The sequence below is a fragment of the Macaca thibetana genome, chromosome 15 (genome assembly GCF_024542745.1).
Source record: "Macaca thibetana thibetana isolate TM-01 chromosome 15, ASM2454274v1, whole genome shotgun sequence".
NCBI classification, from domain to species: Eukaryota; Metazoa; Chordata; class Mammalia; order Primates; family Cercopithecidae; genus Macaca; species Macaca thibetana.
In genome coordinates, this window is record NC_065592.1 from 61,022,693 (window position 1) to 61,042,449 (window position 19,757).

The window sequence follows — 19,757 nt, forward strand, 5'->3', positions numbered from 1 at the left end:
GAGGGAGGAAATTTCCAAGGGGCTGTTTTAATTAACAGCAGAAGAGAAACAAAATCCATTTCCTTTGAGTGAACGGACCCTCCAAACGTTGTTTTTCCATGTAGCATGAAGCTTCTGCTTTACATCAGAATGATCTGGTCAAGGATTTTGATTGCTGGTTGTTTTTCGAAATTCACATTCGGCTGTTATGCTTGGATCTTTTACTTCCGCACTTCCCTACCACCCCCTCAACATACACTCCTCTGAGGACACTCAGCTGGTACTCTCTTTCAAATTTCAGACCAAGCTAAACTATATTAAAATGATGTACTAGGTTTTGACGTAGGTGCCTCACGATTTGAGCAGTTTGCTATTTCTGAGATTTTTAACTATACAAATATCTGTAGCTATGTAAAAATACAACACTTTAAGGGTTTAGACCACAAGAGAGTGTATTTTTTAAAGTTGCCTTGAAACATGTTAAAAATAACTCCTTCACTCACCTTGAAAAGTACTCAAAAATATCATAATTCTTTTTCGGCAGGCACAAAGTTACACAATCATTTCTTAGATTGGTTCCTCTATGCCACCCTTTATGACAATTTGGAATCTGTGCCTAAAATATCTGAGCAATCCCTTTACCACCAAGGTCTGCACCTGCGGGTGCTAGGCATCAGTTCTATTTTAAATATCAATCTTATTTTCAGTAATTTAGGAGAAGAATTTCCTGTCAGCCACTTCCATAATAATAGCAACCCTTTCTGAATAGCAATTCCTAAGCACTTGCTGTTTATCAGAGGCCATTGAAACATGCAATGGGTATTAACCCATTGGACCTTCCAAGGACTGTATGAGCTGGATGCTCTTCTTAGCTCCATCTTACTCATTCTGAACCTGAGGTGGAGAGGGGTTAAGAACCTAGTGCGGCGTGAGGTTCTTTTGAGCAAATCCATTTTGCAGCAACATAGTCCCTTGGTCTGTATTTTGGCCCTTCGGGTGATGGGGGAAAGCTGATCATGTTCGCACTTTAAGATTGCAGAGGTATCAACTTTTACAGTCCAGAAAGCCAGCTCTATCACCTTGACCTTCTCAATTGCAGAAAGATCTAAAATGATCCTTTTTCTAATCAGTTTTGGGGGATTCACTGAAACTTGAACACCAGTCCAACAAGGCCCTGTATGCTTAAACTCCTGGGTCTGAATGTGGCTGATTCTCCATCCCGGCCTGTGTGGATTGAGAGAAGAGAAGATGGCAACAATTCTCCTATAGCAACTCAAGGCCACATCACCCTTACCCCTGAGATTCTGTTGGATTCTCTTTTTCCTCTTACTTACAGAGTTCTTTCAATGCCACACATTGTGATAAGCCTTTACACATATTTTCTCACAGAAGACCCCTGCAGTTCAGCCCTTCCCTGGATGACAGACAGAAAATGAGCCCCTCTTCCGCAAGTGAGTACAGGGCATGTGTGGACATGATATGTCACCAGTAACTCTACCAATACCACTGGAATCCCTGCTTAACAGATCAGCCAATACCACTAGAATCCCTGCCTAACAGATGGGAAAACTAAAGCACAGAAATATTTAGAAAGTCACCAAAAATCACCCAGCAGAGACAGTGAGAAAGCTAGGGCTTGAACTCAGATCTACCCGCCTGTCAATCACATCCATTTAACCTCCATTTAGCCATGAAATTGTGCTGTCCCGACACACACACCCTGTTTGCTGTTCTTCACAGTTTGTGACTTGGGAATGAACAGGTCCTGAAAATGCCATGTCTTCCTACCCCAAGGCAGAGAGGATCACTTCAAAAATCACAGGTTCTCTGCTGGCTTCTGCCCCAGGTCCTTCATGCTCACATATATCCTGTTAGCCTCATCCTCATAGCATTTCTCAAAAGGTGCCCTGTGACGATCCCAGGGGTATCCAGTGGGCTGGAATCAGCGAATCTGGTTTGTCAGGCTCTGCCCCACCACCCTGAAGGATTACACATGTGTGCTACCTTCTGAAGATGGGCCCTCAACTGCTGCCTTTCAAGAAACTAATCTTTAAGGGAAAAATCCTTCTAGCCTATGGAGCAGCCATCGTCAGCACTTAGGATGTGGAATGGCTGCCAGGTCATATTAGTTGCAACAAAGAATCATCTAGGGGAGAGGTTGAATTGAAGAAGTTGAAGAGGTCTGTGGAGAAGACAGCTCCCAACCAGGCTTGCTGCTTTGGCCTGCTGCCCCTAAGGCAGCAAGAGGACACAAATAACGCTAATCCCTCTTACTGTTCAGTAGTGCGAAAACCTGAGGTGTTGCAGTGGGAAAAGAATATCACGCAGTCTCACTGGCCTGTAAGACATTTGAGAACCTATAAAATTCCAATTCTGGGGTTATCTCCTACCATGTTCTCCTAGATTTTCGTTGGAGATTTGGGGAAAACCAGCCCATGAGTGCCAGAGGCCAATACTGTTGTGAAAGATGCTTCCTGGCAGAGGGCATGGCTCCGTTTCCATGCTTTCGGGTCCCTTTTATTATCATTTCTCTCTGGCACACACCTAAACGCTAAAAAGATTCTTTTAATCACAAGTGATATGTCTTTAGCTGGTTTCTATCCAATATTTTCTGTCATGATTCATGACTTTAGGACATTATTTGAGTTGGGTTATTTTAGGTTTTATTTCCCCAGACCTATTTGTTGCCACTTCTGAATGCTCTCCTGCTTTATTATTATCTTACAGATAATTTTTAAACAGTGAATATTGATCATCTATATTTCTTAGAGTGGCAGGATGTTCTTAGTTCAAAAAATGACCCTGAGACCACAATGGGATGGTTTTATTATTAGAAGCATCATCTCCAATAAAGTTTCAGAACCTCCTTTTTTCCTCTTCTGGATGGAAAACCAGATGATTTAGGACTTTTTGGAGTTGTCTTCTGCAAAAAGTAACTCCTCTTTAGGCTGAGGACTGCAGAGTACTGAAGCTCACTCTTATCTGTTTATCTAGTCCTCAGATAAGACTAGGTTTGGCAGCCAGGAAAGTATCTTGCATCCACACAGCCTGGACAACTTCCAGGCAATCATAGCCCCTGCCTGCCTCCTCCATCCTGACATTCCTTTTTCTCTCTTTTTTCTTTCTTTTCTTGTTCTTCTTTACCACCTTGTTTTCCTAGTCTCCAGAATTTCTTTCTTTCCCCTTTTTCTTCCCAGAGTTTCCTCTGGAAATTAAACAGAAACAATCAAATTCAAGCTACCTTCCATGGTGGTGAATCTAATGCTGACCTTCAACATTCCTCAGGGATGGAGTTGTGCCCATCACCTCATCCTTCTTTCTCACTCCTTAGGAAACCCAAGCCACACACCAAATGCCTTTTCTCCATGAAATATTTTCTTTCCTACTTCTTTTGAGAGTGTACTCAACGGTGCACATTCATTGCCTAAATTAAGGTACTTATGTCCTAGAGATTGCCTTTGTTGTGGCAAAGAGACCAGGCTTGTGACTAATGGAGCCGTGAACAGAAAGGGTCACAGCTTGTGTCATTTTCACCATTGGAGTCCATTGATCTGACTCTAGGTTACAGGTGCTGTCACTCCCAGCCAGTCACACAAGTCATCACTATGACCACATGCCATGATTCCAAACCACGTAGGCGGGCAGTGGGTGCCAATCTGCCATGCTTTCTTCTAGGAAAAGAAGCTCTCCAGGAGAAACATTTTTGTTTGGTTTGGTTCTAAATAAAAAAGTAGAATGAGATCCCCTGTTAATATGCTGCTAGGGAACACAGCCAACAAAAAAATACACAGTGGGAAAACTGGAAGGATTGTGGTGTTTTGAGACACTCATTATATCTGAATCTAGGCAATCATCAGTTTAAAATGAGAATGTTTTTATACCTTGAATGTTCCCAAGGAAGAAAATAAAGGATTAAAAAAAGGAATGTGCTGTTTCCCTCATCTCTGCACTTTTGCTTGCTTGCTTTTTTTTTTTTTTTCTTATTGCATGCATTTACCTATTATGTCAATAATAAGAAATGAAACATTGCACTTGTGGTACAGCTGTTTAAAATGATTACTTTGAGAATGGCATTTTTTCTAGTACCTTTTTTTATTTTTCCATAAGTTATTAGGGTACAGGTGGTATTTGGTTACATGAGTAAGTTCTTCAGTGGTGATTTGTGAGATTTTGGTGTACCCATCACCCATATGCACACTGCACCATATTTGTAGTCTTTTATCCCTCGTCCCCCTCCCACTCTTCCCCCCAAGTCCCCAAAGTCTACTGTATTATTCTTATGCCTTTGCATCCTCATAGCTTAGCTCCCACGTATCAGTGAGAACATATGATGTTTGATTTTCCATTCCTGAGTTACATCACTTAAAATAATGGTCTTCAATCTCATCCAGGTCACTGCAAATGCTGTTAATTCATTCCTTTTTATGGCTGCATAGTACTCCATCATAAATATGTGATGGAATATATAGAGAGAATATATATGTATATATACTTTATTCATTCATTGATTGATGGTCATTTGGTTTAGTTCCACCACTTTGCAACTGTGAATTGTGCTGCTATAAATATGCATGTCCAGCACCATTCCCAAAGCATCTCATCACCATTACTTGCTGCACTCAGTTGATCCTTCCTTGCCCTAAATCCACAAATGGAATCAGTTGCCTTCTTGATGCCTTAATTACAGCTGACTCAGCTAATCTGGAAAGCTGTGATGCATGTTCCTGACTCATTTAGAAACAGCAATGTTAGTTATAAGACAGGTTGAGTATCCCTTATGTGAAATGCTTGGGACCAGAAGTGTTTCAGATTTCAGATTTTGGCTTTTTCAGTTAGGGATACTCAACATGTTTGAAAACTGAAGTCAAATCAAACAACCCTGGGCTTGGCTTTCCTTCCCAGCCCATTGTTAAAATCTGGTCTGGAATGAGCATTTAATTTCAGAGAAATGGCCATGCCTCCAGAGCAGCTCTGTTTCTCTAGACCTGTTTTGGATCTCAGCAATAGGGGAGCTTTAGTGTTGCTTGGTGCTTTTGTTAATTTCGTGAGCAACTGGAAAGGGAGAGAAGAGATTCTCAAATAGAGAATTGGGCTGAAAAATCTACAAAGGCAAGAAAGTACCCTTCGGGAAGGTCCTGGTGCATTGGGATTGGACAGAATGGAGTGGTCATGCTATTAGTGCAGTGTGACTGAGGAGGCCATATGCCTGCTTGGCCCTGAGACTCTCTTTTTATCTTCTTTCTCATTGTGTCTCCTTCCTGCCACTTTCTTTTGCTTCAGGGAGGTTCAGAGAAAAGGCTTCAATTCTCCACAAGATCGCCAAGAAGAAATGTCATGTGGATGAGAACGAGCGGCAGAATGGGGCTGCCAACCACGTGGGTGAGTGCAGGGAAATATCCACCTTATACCTTTCCTAGGGGAAGTGAGGGGAACAGAGAGGCAGGACCAGTGTGGGCACCCCTGACTCAGTGCAGACACACACTGCTGCAGCACAGACCTTCCCTGCGCAACAGGAAATGAGTCCCTCTTCCCCTAGTGTGTACAGGGTATACATGGACACAGTATGTCACCAGTAACTCTAGAAGAAGTCCAAGAAGAGTAAACGTATTCTCTGGGGAACGTGAAGTAAAACCAACTCTTAACTAGTCATCCCCATTCAAGAATAGAAAATCCCTGTATTTCAGGGATTCCACATAAACAGGATACACACACGCATACACACACACATACACAATGTCATTTAATGTTTAATCAACGGTAAGAGTCCCCGTTCTGTAAATCTTGACTGGTAACCAGATTTTTACACCCGTGACGTTGCTTATGGCACACACTTGGTCACTCCTGAACTGAGTGACAGAGTCCTTTTGAGATGATGCTAAATAAAAAAAATATTAAGAACCTTGGGTGAATAAAACTCTGTTTGGAGAAGTCTATTGGCTGATGTGATACAACCTTAGATGATGCTCGTTTTTTAAGAATTCAGCAATAACAGCCCCCAGGTCTCTTTTCACTGACTTTTGCAGAGCTCCTGTGTGACCAGATTGTGACATTCAGACATCTTATTTTAACTTGGAACATGATGTTCCTTCTCTCCTGTCTGTAACTATAATATAGCTCTCTTATTCTAAATTCAAACTAAATTTAACCTGATCTGGATCTATGCTATAAACGAAGCTATTACCCAAGTAACTAAAATTATCTGCAGACAAAATTCAACAGCATTGCTCTCAAAATACTGACACTCCATAGAAGAGTTTCTGCCTTTCCTGTTATCCTAACTTCTACCTCAGGGAAAATTTTTGGCTGAGAAACAGTTAAGATGCAATTAGATATGAAAAGAAAAACTGGAAAGAAGTCAACTAAAATGTTAACAATAGTTACTTCCTAAAGCTGGGATTATGAGTTATATATATTTTTTCTGCTTATTTATGCTTCTATAAAGTTTTTCAGAATAAGCGTATTTTGCTTTTGTACTATAAAAATGTAAAACCACACCATGAAAGTCTACTGCATAGGTTGAGCTTTGTTTGTGATGTTTAGATTCAACTACACAAGCTATTTTTTCTGCTTCGCTTGTTGACTTGTCTTTTATGGAAAGAGGTAGCTTGGATTCCTGGGCTCAGTCCCAGTCCTCCTCTTAATGACTGGCCAACCTTAGACTTGGATTTAATCTTTTTTAAGGAGGTAGGACACTTAATTCCAAGGATTCTTCTCACGTTATTGAGTCTCTGAATGACTTTGTAACTAGAAAATGTTCTTGGGTCTCCGAATGACTTTGTAACTAGAAAATAGTGTGTGTCTAATGCTTTTCAAAGTAAGTCCAATATTTATTTTCATATTTTCTTTTATTATGAACCTTCAGCCTGCTGTGTAAAAGCACTTTATAAGCTAAGATGTGCACACACAGGTTAGGTATTATGCCTGGCAGGCAGTCTCTGCTCATCTGTTCATCTCTGTTCTTGGACATCTTAACTCCCCTTTTACCCAGTATTCTGTGTTGCTAGGGTCAATTTGACCATTGCAGGCTGATCCTAAGGTTGTATCACATCAGCCAATAGACTTCTCCAAACAGTTTTATTCACCCAAGGTTCTTAATTTTTTTTTTTTTTTTTTTTTGAGACAGAGTCTCGCTGTGTCTCCCAGACTGGAGTGCAGTGGCGCCATCTCGGCTCACTGCAAGCTCCGTCTCCCAGGTTCACGCCATTCCCCTGCCTCAGCCTCCCCAGTAGCTGGGATTACAGCCACCCGCCACCACGTCCGGCTAATTTTTTGTATTTTTAGTAGAGACAGGGTTTCACCGTGTTAGCCAGGATGGTCTCGATCTCCTGACCTCGTGATCCACCCACCTTGGCCTCCCAAAGTGCTGGGATTACAGGCGTGAGCCACCACGCCCGACTGGTTCTTAATATTTTTTTATTTAAATAACTGAATCAAGCATACTAAGATAAACTGGCATAGCCACACATAGCACAACATCACATACATATCGCTGTCACTACTAAAAACTTGGAAAGATAAAGTAAATTTGAGTTTCTATGGTTTTCCATATTTAAATCTATTCGTGTGTCTATATTCCACAACTAAATACATAAAGAAACATAAATATTTCCCTATGATTTTCAAAATTTGGCTGCTTCAAACTCAACAATTTTTATGTAACTCTCAAATTATTTTCTTAAGCACCAGTGATGGAAATGTCTAGTCCCTCTGAAGCGGCTAGAAGAAAAAAAAAAAAGCATATTCTCATGTTTCATGAGCAGGTGATACTGCTCGGATCTGATACTGATGAGCATTCTGATACCCCCAGCAATCCTGACAGCATACTACAGCCTCATTCCATCCCAAAATCCATGATTTGACCCAAAACAGCCAGAGTGTGTGCTCTCAATAGGAACCTTTTAATTTCCCTCCCAATGAAGTCCCAGCAGACCTCAGTGGTACTGGAACATTGATCACCTGGAGGTACTCCTCTTTGTCATGACAAAAAAATTATTCTAGTGAAAGGCAGGCACTATAATAAGGATCCAAATAGTTTATGCTTCTTGGTTGCTCTGTACAAGGCACTATGCTAAGTGTTTTGTATGCATTTTCTTATTTAGTCTTTACAGAAATACTCTTTGATCATATTGTTTTTGTTAGTGGTAGTAGTAGCAACAATAATAGCAGTAGTAGTATTGTTACCATCACCCCAATTTTACAGATGAAGAAACTGAACTTCAGAGAGGTTGAGTCACTTGCAAAGGGTGAAACAGCACAAGTTGTAGATCCAGAATTTGAAGCCAGATCTGATTCCCAGTGTTACAGACTCCCAGTGCTTAACCACTACCCTAGAGTCACTTCTCAAGTGTCAAATCTGCACTTGCTGACCTTCTGGCTTTACTCTAGCTAAATGTTTTCTCTGATTCAGGAATGGCACAGCCTTTGGCCTCTATTACTTGTCCATCTCCCCCTTGCCTTGCCTGCAATAGGATGCTCAGGTGTGGAGTGTGCTAAGTAGCATTCACCAGGCTGCCCTGCCCATGGCCACCTAGGCACTGGAAGAGTTTCCACTCACAGAGCCTGAATTACAGCTGAACATAATGTCCCTTGGCGGTCAACCTGTCGAACCCCCTTATTTCACAGATAAGGTTCCCAAGTCCCAGAGGAAGAAGGGGACTAGCCTAAGGTGGCAGCCTGATCAAAGCAGAGTAAAGTCTAGGACCCTGAAGCCCTAGCTAATATCCTTTCCAGAGTACAGTATGAAAGAAAAGATATTACTGTAAGAAAATATCTGAAGGGTACAGTCCCAGGTGTAAACAATAGTATGTAGATTGGGTGTGGCTTTCATTTTAAAATGTCTATGTTCATGTTTCCTGAATAGCTAGTTGGTAAATTTGCCTAGGCTCAAGAAAGGCATACCATGGGAGCTGATACGGCCCTCAAGGTAAAATGTCATGCCACAGCGGGAAGCCAGGGTGCTATTAAGGGGGCAGGCCGTATGCTGAAAGACATGGGGAAGAACGGTAAAAATCCTTTCCCACTTGTCTCAATATCAGCCCTAGGACTTATCGCCCCTGGGACACCACTATCCTCTGCTTTAGCCCAACATTTTAAGAAGCTCTTTTCAATATTACTCTTTACCCCCATTGATTCCATTTGCTTGCTTTCTCTCTCTCTCTCTCTCTCCGTGTGTGTGTATGTGTGTGTTTAAATTATATCACAGAAAAAATTGAGCTTCCAACCAGCAACAGCACAGATGTTGAAATGACACCATCCAGTGATGCTTCAGAACCTGTACAAAATGGAAATCTCTCCCACAACATTGAAGGTGCAGAAGCCCAGGTATGGCTTTTCTCCATTGCTCTTCTGGGCTGTTGTCCTAGTGTGGCAGCACAGATACTGTATTCTCCTTGGAAGCCCCAGCCCTCAGCTGTGCAGGAATCAGGTAGGGCCTTATTTATCCTTGTGTGTATTTCCCAGTGCCACCCCAGGGTCCCATAAGCAGCAACCTCTACATTTATTGAATGAATATGAATATTCTTTAAGCCACTGTTTCTCCAGGTGAGGTTGGAAGACTCATGCGTCAGCATCTCCTGAGGATGAAATGCAGATCCCTGGGCCATATGCTAGGTGTGATGAAACAGGATCACTGGGAAGCAGCACATAGGAATTAGCATTTTTAATTAGCATCCAAGGTGATTTTTAATGTATGATAAAGCTTGATACCTGCTGCAGTCTAATCCTTTCTCTGTGTCTTTAAGGTCAGTGTTAAGTAATAGAGAAACCACAGCCATCAGACCTCAGTGAGCTCCCTTTGGCTTTCTCTGTCCCTGTGGTTGAAATTAACACTCTCTGGCCCAACCCATTATTCAATGGCACAACCACTTGAACTGTTCAGTCTAGTAGTTGTAAAACCTAACATTTATCAAATACCTACTATTTGCCACAGCTTTGGTACTAGGCATTTTACATATGTATTAGTCTATTTTCACACTGCTATAGAGAACTTATGAAGAAAAGAGGTTTAATTGACTTATAGTTCCACAGGCTTAACAGGAAGCATGACTGAGAGGCCTCAGGAAACTTACAATCATGGCAGAAGGCGAAGGGGAAGCAAGCATGTCTTACCACGGCAGAGCAGGAGAGAGTGAATGGAGATGTGCCATACGCTTTCAAACAACCAGATCTCATGAGAACCCATTCACTATCATGAGAATAGCAAGGGGGAAATCTGCCGCCTGATTCAGTCACCTCCCACCAGGCTTCTCCCCCCAACACATGGGGATTACAATTTGAGATGAGATTTGGGTGGGGACACAGAGCCAAACCATATCAACATATGTTATCACCTTTAACCTCACAGCTGAAGGTGTAGGCATGAGTAGCTCCATTTTTTTTTTTTTTTTTTTTTTTTTTTTTTTGAGACGGACTCTCTGTTACCCAGCATGGAGTGCAGTGGCGCAATCTCAGCTCACTGCAACCTCTGTCTCCTGGGTTCAAGGAATTTTCCTCCCTCAGCCTCCGGGGTAGCTCGCACCACCACACCTGGCTAACTGGTTTTTGTTTGTTTGTTTGTTTTTTGTGATGCATTTTTAGTAGAGTTGGAGCTTCACCATGTTGACCAGGCTGGTCTTGAACTTCTAACCTCAGGTGATCCACTTGCCTTGGCCTCCCAAAGTGCTGGGATTATAGGTGTGAGCCACTGCACCCGGCTAGTAGTTCCATTTTATAGTTGAGGAAACTGAAGCTCAGTGCAATGAAATAGTTAATTGGGATTACCTAGTTTGTAGATGGTAGAGCTGAGATTTCATCTCAGGACTGTCCAACTGTACCATTTCCACCACTCCCTCTAGAACACAGTTGCTCAAAACATAGGCAGAACCACCTTTGGTGCTTGTTAGATTTCTGGATCTAATCCTGATCAGGTGAATCAGAATTTCTAAGACCTGGAGCCCCAAACTTGCATGTTAATTAAGCATTTTAAAACTTGCATTTTACCTAGCTCAGTGTTTCTCAAATTTTAATGTACTTACAAATTCTCTGGGGAGGTCATATTAAAATTCAGGTTCTGAATTTGTCAGGTCTGCCATGAGGCCTAGAGTCTGCAGTTCTAATGAGCTCCCCAGTGATGCTGATGCTGCTGGTCCAAGGACCATACTTGGAGTAGCACTACCCTAAAATCTGAAAGCACTCTCTAGACAGAATTTCCCCCAATGAGCTGAAAAGTGATACAGTGCCTGCGAATAGAAACCAGACTACAGTCAATATAACCCAGCAGCCACTACTTAAGAAAAAAAAAATGCTAATTGTTGCCTGTTACCCTTATTCTGATAGAAATTATGTATTTCTTTCCTAAGGAAAGTTCCTTAATTTAACAGAAAGAATAAAGAGCCTGCTGCTCCTTCTGCCCTTGTCTCCTCTGCCTTCAACGCTCCTTACCTTCCTGCCCAGAGCCCTGTGGTTCCTTTGCATTAGCTCAAGAGTGAGCTGGCAGAGCAGTTTATGTCCACATGGATAAGCAGCGTGTGACAGCAGGAGGCAGGCCCCAAGGACATCTGGCTGCCCTTGGGGATGGCACAATCACAGGTGTGCAGAGGGCAGCCTCATCCCCATGCCTCTCCATCTGGCTGACAGAGGGACATCTGTGCCCCTGCAAGGGAGGACCTTGCTGCAGGGGAGCAAAAGAGTCCTAGATGACCCCTCTCTGAGCAGAGCTGTGCCCCTAGGTCTCCACAAAGGAGAACGGGACAGATTTGTGCACCACCCTGCTAGGCTCAGAGTTCAAGAGCAATCAGGTCTTCAATTGCAGTCAAGTGACCTGGACCTCAAGCGCAATCAGGACCTGGGCCTGCAGGTCACCATGGCCCTGTAGGACAGCCTAGTAGTGAATTCTAGATCCACCAGGGTCAAGTTATCTAGCTTCCCTGAGCTTTAATTTAGTCGCCTCATCTGTGAAGTACAGACAGTAACAGTACTTGCCTCATTGCAGCTATCATAAGGGTTAAATGAAATAAAGTACATAAAGCCCTTATTACAGAGTTAGATGCTAGATATTCATATTATGTATTCATATTTATCATTAAAATACCATTCAATGTATCCTTTCCCTGAAGGAGCTCATTGTACGTAAAGTGAAAAGGTTTTATGTATATAATATTTGGGGAGCATTCAGGGCATAATAATCAGTGAATGTTTGTGGTATATATGACCTGGTGTGATCTTAGAGGTCTATACAAAGTGCTCTGAGAGCCTGCCAGAGGAAGAAGTTGGTCCTAACTAGGGGAGATATAAAAACTCCATAGAAGAGGCAACATTCAAGCTGGGTGTTGATGGGTGAGTAGGAGTTTGTCCCTCAAAGAAGAAAGAAATAACCAAAGTGACAACACGTGCAAAGGTGTAAAGCCTTAAAAGGGAAAGTCGTGTTTAGTGATTAGAGAGAAAGATGATAGAACTGGAGCCTAAAATACAAGGTGAGGAGTAAGGAGATATCTACTAGAAAAGGTAAGTTGGCTTGAATTTCTTCCATTGTTTATCTAATCAGAAAATTTTGATTATTTATCTAATATGTGTCAGACAATGTACTGGGCACTGGAGATGCCCACATGTTCTAGCAAAGCAGAGAATATAAACACAACCCAATGTGATTATACATGTCCACAAAGGCCATGAACAAAACAAAGCAGCGTGATAGGATGAAAGGAAAGTGGAGAGCCTCCTGTGGGTTGGGAGATGAGGGAAGGCCTCCAAGGAAATGGCATTTGAGAACTGAGACTGAAGTTCAAGAAGGAGCCAGCCAAGGGAACAGCACCCACAAAGGCAGAAACAAACTTAGCTTGTTTCAGAAACAGAAAAATCAGTATGGCTGGAGAGAGAGTGGAAGGAGGAAGCATGGTAGCGACAAAGTCAGAGAGGAGGGCCTAGCAGAGCTGATAGGCCTTGTAGATCATGATAGGGAAGTTGACTTCTGTCTAGGGCAGCAAGAAGCCATTGGAAGTTAGCAGATGTGATTTGCACTTGTAAAAGATCCCTGGCGCCATGGTGTCTTAGAGGTTGGATTTGGGGGAAGGAGGGTTTATAGCAATAGTGGAGCAAAGAGGTTGTTGCAGGCGTTGAGGGAAAGAGCTGATGATGACATGTATTGGTGTGATAGATGTGGAGGAGAAGAGAAGTATGTGGATCATGAAGGACATTGTGTGCACTGCCAACCAGTCTGGACTTCACCCTCTCGGGAGTGGGGAAGTACAGAAGATTTAGAGGGAGCAGTGGCAGCATCAGATTTGTTTTATAGAAAGACAATTATCTTAGAATGGTCAAGAGGGATCAGAATAGAAAAATACTAGACAAAGGGAGGCGAGGTAAGAACCTGTTAGTTCTGGGATTGGCACACTGTGGTCCACGGGCCAAATCTGACCTGCAGCCTGTTTCTGTATGACCCATGAGACAAGAATGGGTTTTACATTTCTAAAGCTTTTTTTTTAAAAAAGGAAGCAATAGCAGCATCTGTGACAGAGACCATATGGACCTCAAAGCCTAAAATATTTACTATCTGGCCCTTTACAGAAAAAGTTTGCCCATCCTTAGTTTCAACCATCTGTCTTAAAAAACAGAAAAAAAAAGGAATGAGAAGCTCTTCATGTACTGCTATGGAATGACCTCCCATACATGTTGTTTAGTGAAAAAGGCAATATGCCAAATTGTATCCAGTATATTATATTTGTACACTGAAAAAAAGGGGGAAGGGAAATAGCATATAAGCATTTGCTTGGAATGCTGTCAAGTAACTAGTCATGCTACTTGCTTCCAGAACAGGGCCCTGGGCAGTAGGAAACTGGGATGGAAAGGAAGCTTTTTAAAATGCACCATTTTATAACTTTTGAATGTTGAACCAGGCAATTGTATTACCTTTTCCAAAAAAATGCAACACTACTAAAAATAATAATGGGTTAAAGGAATACAGGAGCAGTGTACTTTGGTCACTATAACACAGACTGAGGATGGACCACCTGAATTCAAATCCTAGCTCTGCTGCTTACCAGCTGTGTAACCCTGAACAAGTGACTTAACCTGTTATCCATTTTCCCTTTCTGTGAAACAGGGATAATAATGGCGTCTGTCTCATAGCACCGTTGTGAGGATAAATGCTCTTAGAACAGTTCTTGGCACATTGTAAGTACTGCATAGGTGTGTGCTACTATTAGCAGTACTAAGATTTTTTTAATGGCTATTGAGTAGCGCTAGTGGCAAGGCATCTATTGGTAGACCATGTATGAGCTGCAGTATGAATGGCAATGGCTGGATTTGAGAACCATTTCTGAGCCAGAATTGGGAAGATTTGGTATTGACTTGGTCATGGAAAGTGAAGAAAAGGAAGCTGCAGATGCTGCTGAGGTTTCCAGGCTGGAAAGTCTGGGTGATGGGATGAATTAGGGCTGGGCCTCCAGAGTCAGAAGGAAAATGTGAATGCAGGATGATCAGGCCACCTGAAGCACAGTTTCATGGACATGATTCAATGCCTTTTCATTTTGTTAGTTTTATTTCCTTTTGAGTTGTATTTTTAGCAAGCTCCATGAAAAGTGGGGTGTGCGTCCTGACTTTATTAATGGAAATTATGAGCGCCATGCACCATACTCATTGCTGTTATTCTCCTGAGAGTTTAGCCCGCCCTGTGTAATTAACCTGCGTTTTAAAAACCCTATTTACAAGTGAACTAATTTCACATTGTGACCTCATCTCCGAGAGGGTGCTGCCATACAGTCTTTATCGTGGCAATGGAGAGCATTTTAAAAATACTGTCTCACAGAGGAATGAAGTTTTTGCTTCATTTGTATATTCTGTGGAACCAAGAAATAGTATGACTTTTTAAATGGCTGAGTGATAATTATCTTTTCCCAGTAACTGCTGATCCAATGTTGTTGATTCCAACACTGAGAAATCTGATCTGGGATGCCACTGAGAATTTATCAACCTTCTCAAATTTTTGACGTTGAGAATTTAGCCATGTTTGAAAGACAATTCAAAGCAATATGCTCTCCCACCCAGAACCCAGCATTTTCTAACATTTCAATTTTGCCAATCTAGATGGGTGATTTGCACTTGGCCCACATACACTGCAAAACTGCCTGCCTGCTGCATCATAATCCCTGCTGCTGTGACACATCAAAACCCTTTAAATATGCTCACAAACGAGGGTAGAAGGGGGAGAGACTTGCAAATTCCATAGTTCTAAAATCTAAAACTTCAACTTTTAATAACTGTGTCCTATATTTTCACTTAGCATGAGACAGCTTTTTTTATGTGTTTCAGTTTTTATTTCATTTCACTTCTAAGATTTCCCTCTGTCCTTAGGGAAATCAGAATTGTCCCTGCTTTGGCTAAGAGCTTCCCAGATGCACCTGTGGGCAAACAGATTTATATAAGAAAATCACATTCCTAGGAATGTGATTGACTGATTGACAGATACAGAGATAGGTAGATAGATAACACATGGTTAGAGATAGAGAACGTGTAAAATGCAAGTGCTTTTATTCTCACTTTACAATTCAAATATTACCTTGCCATATTAAGCTCTTCCTTTCTCGGGAATTCAGCTCTGACTTATTTCTCCATACTGTTATCTTTACCTAAACTCAGTGGAGTTTTTAAGATCTGCTTTTATAAAGCCTCATAATGCTGATAAAAATGTTTGAGTTTTATGTCACAAAGTGAAGAATGAGTAGGGGAAACAGGATGCAAGTGACTGTGGTTTTTAATTTCTCTTTTTAAAAAAAGAAATGCTCAAAAATATCTTCCTACTCTTAAATTTAGATCTCTGAGGTTGATTTTAAAAAACATGTCATGGCCAGGCATGGTGGCTCACACCTGTAATCAATCCCAGTTTTGGGAGGCCAAGGCAGGTCGATCACTTGAGCTCAGGTGTTCAAGACTAGCCTGGGCAACATCACAAAACCCTATCTCTACCAAAAATACAAAAAATTAGCAGGACACGGTGGCATGCACCTGTGGTTCTAGCTACTTTGGAGTCTGAGGTCAGAGGATCACTTGAGCCCAGGAGGCAGAGGCTACAGTGTGCTGTGATCACCCCGGTACACTCCAGCCTAGGCGACAGAGGAGACCCCATCGAAAGGAAGGAAGGGTCATTATAAAAACCAACAGTTTTGTTACAGATTGTTGGAAGGAAGGGAGGGAGGGTCATTATAGAAACCAATAGTTTTGTTGCAGATTGTTGGAAGGGAGGAAGAAGGGAAGATCATTATGAAAATCAGAAGGTTTATTACAGATTGTTGTCATTGTTGTTTAAAGTTGCCGCTATGATTTTAGACCCTCTTTGGAAGATTCTGTAATAAATGTTGGTCAAAAACGTTAGCTCAGATAGGGATTTCTAAGATTATCCAAGTATTTGGTATCTGGAATTCATATGATGTCTTTCTCCCTAAAATGTTATTCTTAGTGAGCAAACATTTAAGTTCTTAGCAGTGGTGAGGTTTAATACAGGGTTTGGGAACCTCCAAAGAGAAAGTCACCTTTCTAAATAGTTAAGGAGTAACAGCCAGGTCCACCATTTTGAAAGTTTGAAAATAGGCAAGAACTGCATTTCCCTGGTTTTTCAATCTCCTGGAACATCAATCAAGTATAATAAGAGGTTCTGCCACCCAAGAAGTAAAGGCATTGGTGAAAAGTGGGTGTGTGTATTTGTGTCTGACACCACTAGAACATAAGAGCAGTGCTGGGGGAGATACCAAAGCTGAAGAGTAAAAGAAGTAAGAATATCAAAAGACTCTTCATCGGACTGTTTAGTTTTTTTTAGGGTTGGGGTCTTGTGCCATCACCCAGGCTGGAGTGCAGTGGCGCAATCATGGCTTACTGCAGCCTCCAACTTCTGGGCTCGAGTGATCCTCCCACCTCAGCTTCACAAGTACCTAGGACTACAGGTGCACACCACAATGCCCAGTTAATTTTTTTAATCTTTTGTAGAAATGAGTCTTGCTGTGTTTCCCAGGCTACTCCCAAACTCCCGGCCTCAAGTGATCCTTCTATCTAGACCTCCAAAAGTGCTGGAACTACAATTGTGAGCCACCATAACCCAGCCCAGATTGGATTTTTTAAAGACCCGAACAGTGTTAGTGCTAGACTACCTTAGAAAAGAAATCCACTAGTGTCAGAGAAAACCCAAGACAAATTATAAAACAAGCAAAAATTAGGAATTTTTTACTGACCAGGCCTTGGCACATGGGTTCCATTTTCTGAAGTGGATTTTTTTTCTGTTAATCTGTACATACATACTTTTCAGGAAAAACTGGGGTCCAGTTTCTGTATGTGATGACCTGAAAAATATTTACCAACTGCTTAAGATGCACTCAGAGGCCTTTCAACACATTTAAAAGATGAAATAGATACAGATCAGACTCTAGAGTTTCTGCCTTAATTTGAATATTGACAAAGAATTATATATTCGCTGAGAATCTCGCTATTAAAAATGCCACTTGTCATTGTGCTTTCTGAAGGAGTTTGAAGAATGTCTATTAAATTGTTCCCATAAGATACATTACGGGCTATTAATAAAAAAGAAAAAACTCCATTACCACTGTGGAAAGAAATACTACCATTAGTATTACTGTTCCTATGAGTAATTTTAATCCAGTTGATAATAAGATGATGAAAATGGTTTTTGAATTATTTTTTATGATTCTCCAGTTGGCTTTTATGTTAGCAAATCTCTTATGGATTTTATCAGCAAGATTTACAGATTTACAAAGCCCATGAAAACAACAAAATCCAATTTACTCTAGCAATACAGAAAAAAATCCACCTCATCCATAAGTTGCACCTCAGAATGGTTGGAGCAAAATGCAAAGTGAGGGAAAACAGTTGCATTCCACCAGACTCTTCAGAAGCCATTCTGCATGATTACAGAATGGTTTCTCAGCCTCTTGGAAAAGTTCGGTCCAGACAGCTTCATCACTCACAGCAAGATATTTTGAAACCTTGATTTTGGTTCAGTCTTGTCCAAGATTAAGTTGTTTTCAGGAGGCCATTAGTGCATGAAACCTTCTCATGTTGTGTTTAGGGTGCCAAATTCTTGATTTTTTCCCATCTATATATAAAACAAACCATATGATGGTATTATAAAGGGAGTAAATTATTTTCTACCACCAGGCAAACAAAGATTTATTATTTTTAAGAAGTCTGTTTTCGGCCAGGAGTAGTGCCTCATGCCTGTAATCCTAGCACTTTGGGAGGCCAAGGCAGGCGGATCACAAGGTCAGAAGGTCAAGACCATCCTCACTAACACGGTGAAACCCCGTCTCTACTAAAAATACAAAAAATTAGCCAGGTGTGGTGGCACGCACCTGTAGTCCCAGCTACTTGGGAGGCTGAGGCAGGAGAATCCCTTGAACCTGGGCGTTGGAGGTTGCAGAGAGCCGAGATCACACCACTAGCTGGGCAACACAGCAAGACTCCATCTCAAAAAAAAAAAAAAAAAAGTCTGTTTTCCACTTAACTGTTAGCTCTGTTGGTTTAGGATGTTCACACAGAAGGCAAAACAAATGTCTCACATGGCACTGCCTTCCAAAAAGAAACACGTAAACTTACCTCTTTTTCACTTATCTTATGGATAAGAGATAAGTGATAGGAAAGTAGAGGATAAGAACAGAGTACAGAGAATTAGTTGGTTAAAAAATACAAATACAGGCTGGGTGTGGTCGCTCACACCTGTAATCCCAGCACTTTGGGAAGCCAAGGTGGGCAGATCACTTGAGGTCAGGAGTTCAAGACCAGCCTGGCCAACATGGTGAAAACCCATCTCTACTGAAAATACAAAAAAAAAAAGTTAACCAGGTATGGTGTCTGGCACTTGTCATCCCAGCTATACAGGAGGCTGAGGAAAGAGAATCGCTCAAACCTGGGAGGCAGAGGCTGCAGTGAGCCAAGATCATGCCACTGAACTCCCACCTGGGTGACAGAGCAAGACTCTGTCTCAAAAAAAAAAAAAAAAAAAAAACATATATATATACACACACACACACACACACACACACACACACATACACAAATGCAAAGACATTGAAAAATTAAAAGAACAAAGATAAAGAGATCTTTCTAAGGCTCAGTAAAGAATAAGTGGACAAAAAGGGCAATTTAAAAATAAAGTGAACACAATGATTTATTTCAAAGCCAAAAAGATCTATTCAAAAATGAGATCTTTGAAAAAGATAAACATGCATATGGGCATTGTATTAGTCTACTGGGGCTACCAGAATAAAATACCATAGACTTGGTGGCTTAAACAACAGCTTATTTTCCCGCAGATCTGGGGAGGTTGGAAGTCCAAGATCAAGATTCTGGCAGATTCAGTCTCTGGTAATGGCTTCCTTTTTGGCTTGCAAATGGCTGCTGTCTCATTATGTCTTCACGTGGCTTTCCCTTGGTGCACATGCACCCTGAGGGGAAAGAGAGAGACAGAGACAGAGAGCACAAGCCTTCTGGAATTTCTTATGATCCTATTGAATCAGGGCCCCACCCTTATTACCTCATTTAACCTTAATCACTTCATTAGAGGCCTCATCTCTGAATACAGCCACACTGTAGGGAGTGGAGTTTGGGCATATGAATTGGGGGTTGGAGGGAGGGCTCATAAACTTTCAGTCTATAACAGTCAATAGGGACTGACATCAGAGTTGAGTAACTGAACTTTTCTGAATACAGCTCTCTGGTTTTCTGTCATGTGGTCTAACAGTTTTTCTTCTTCCAGACTCTCCCTGTTTTCATCCGTTTTCAAAGGGGAAAAGCAAATGATGCTT

General features: G+C 41.6%; 1 protein-coding gene across 3 annotated transcripts in view; it reads left to right on the top strand.

Annotated features, from left to right (window-relative positions):
* Positions 1-19,757, top strand: part of SLC24A2 (solute carrier family 24 member 2) — a 276,863-nt gene that overhangs the window by 207,368 nt on the left and 49,738 nt on the right. For all 3 annotated transcript variants that reach the window (XM_050761328.1, XM_050761330.1, XM_050761329.1), the window contains 2 exons: positions 5,260-5,358; positions 9,182-9,300. In XM_050761328.1, coding sequence (XP_050617285.1) covers positions 5,260-5,358; positions 9,182-9,300 — 218 coding nt within the window. The remainder of the gene's footprint in view (positions 1-5,259; positions 5,359-9,181; positions 9,301-19,757) is intronic.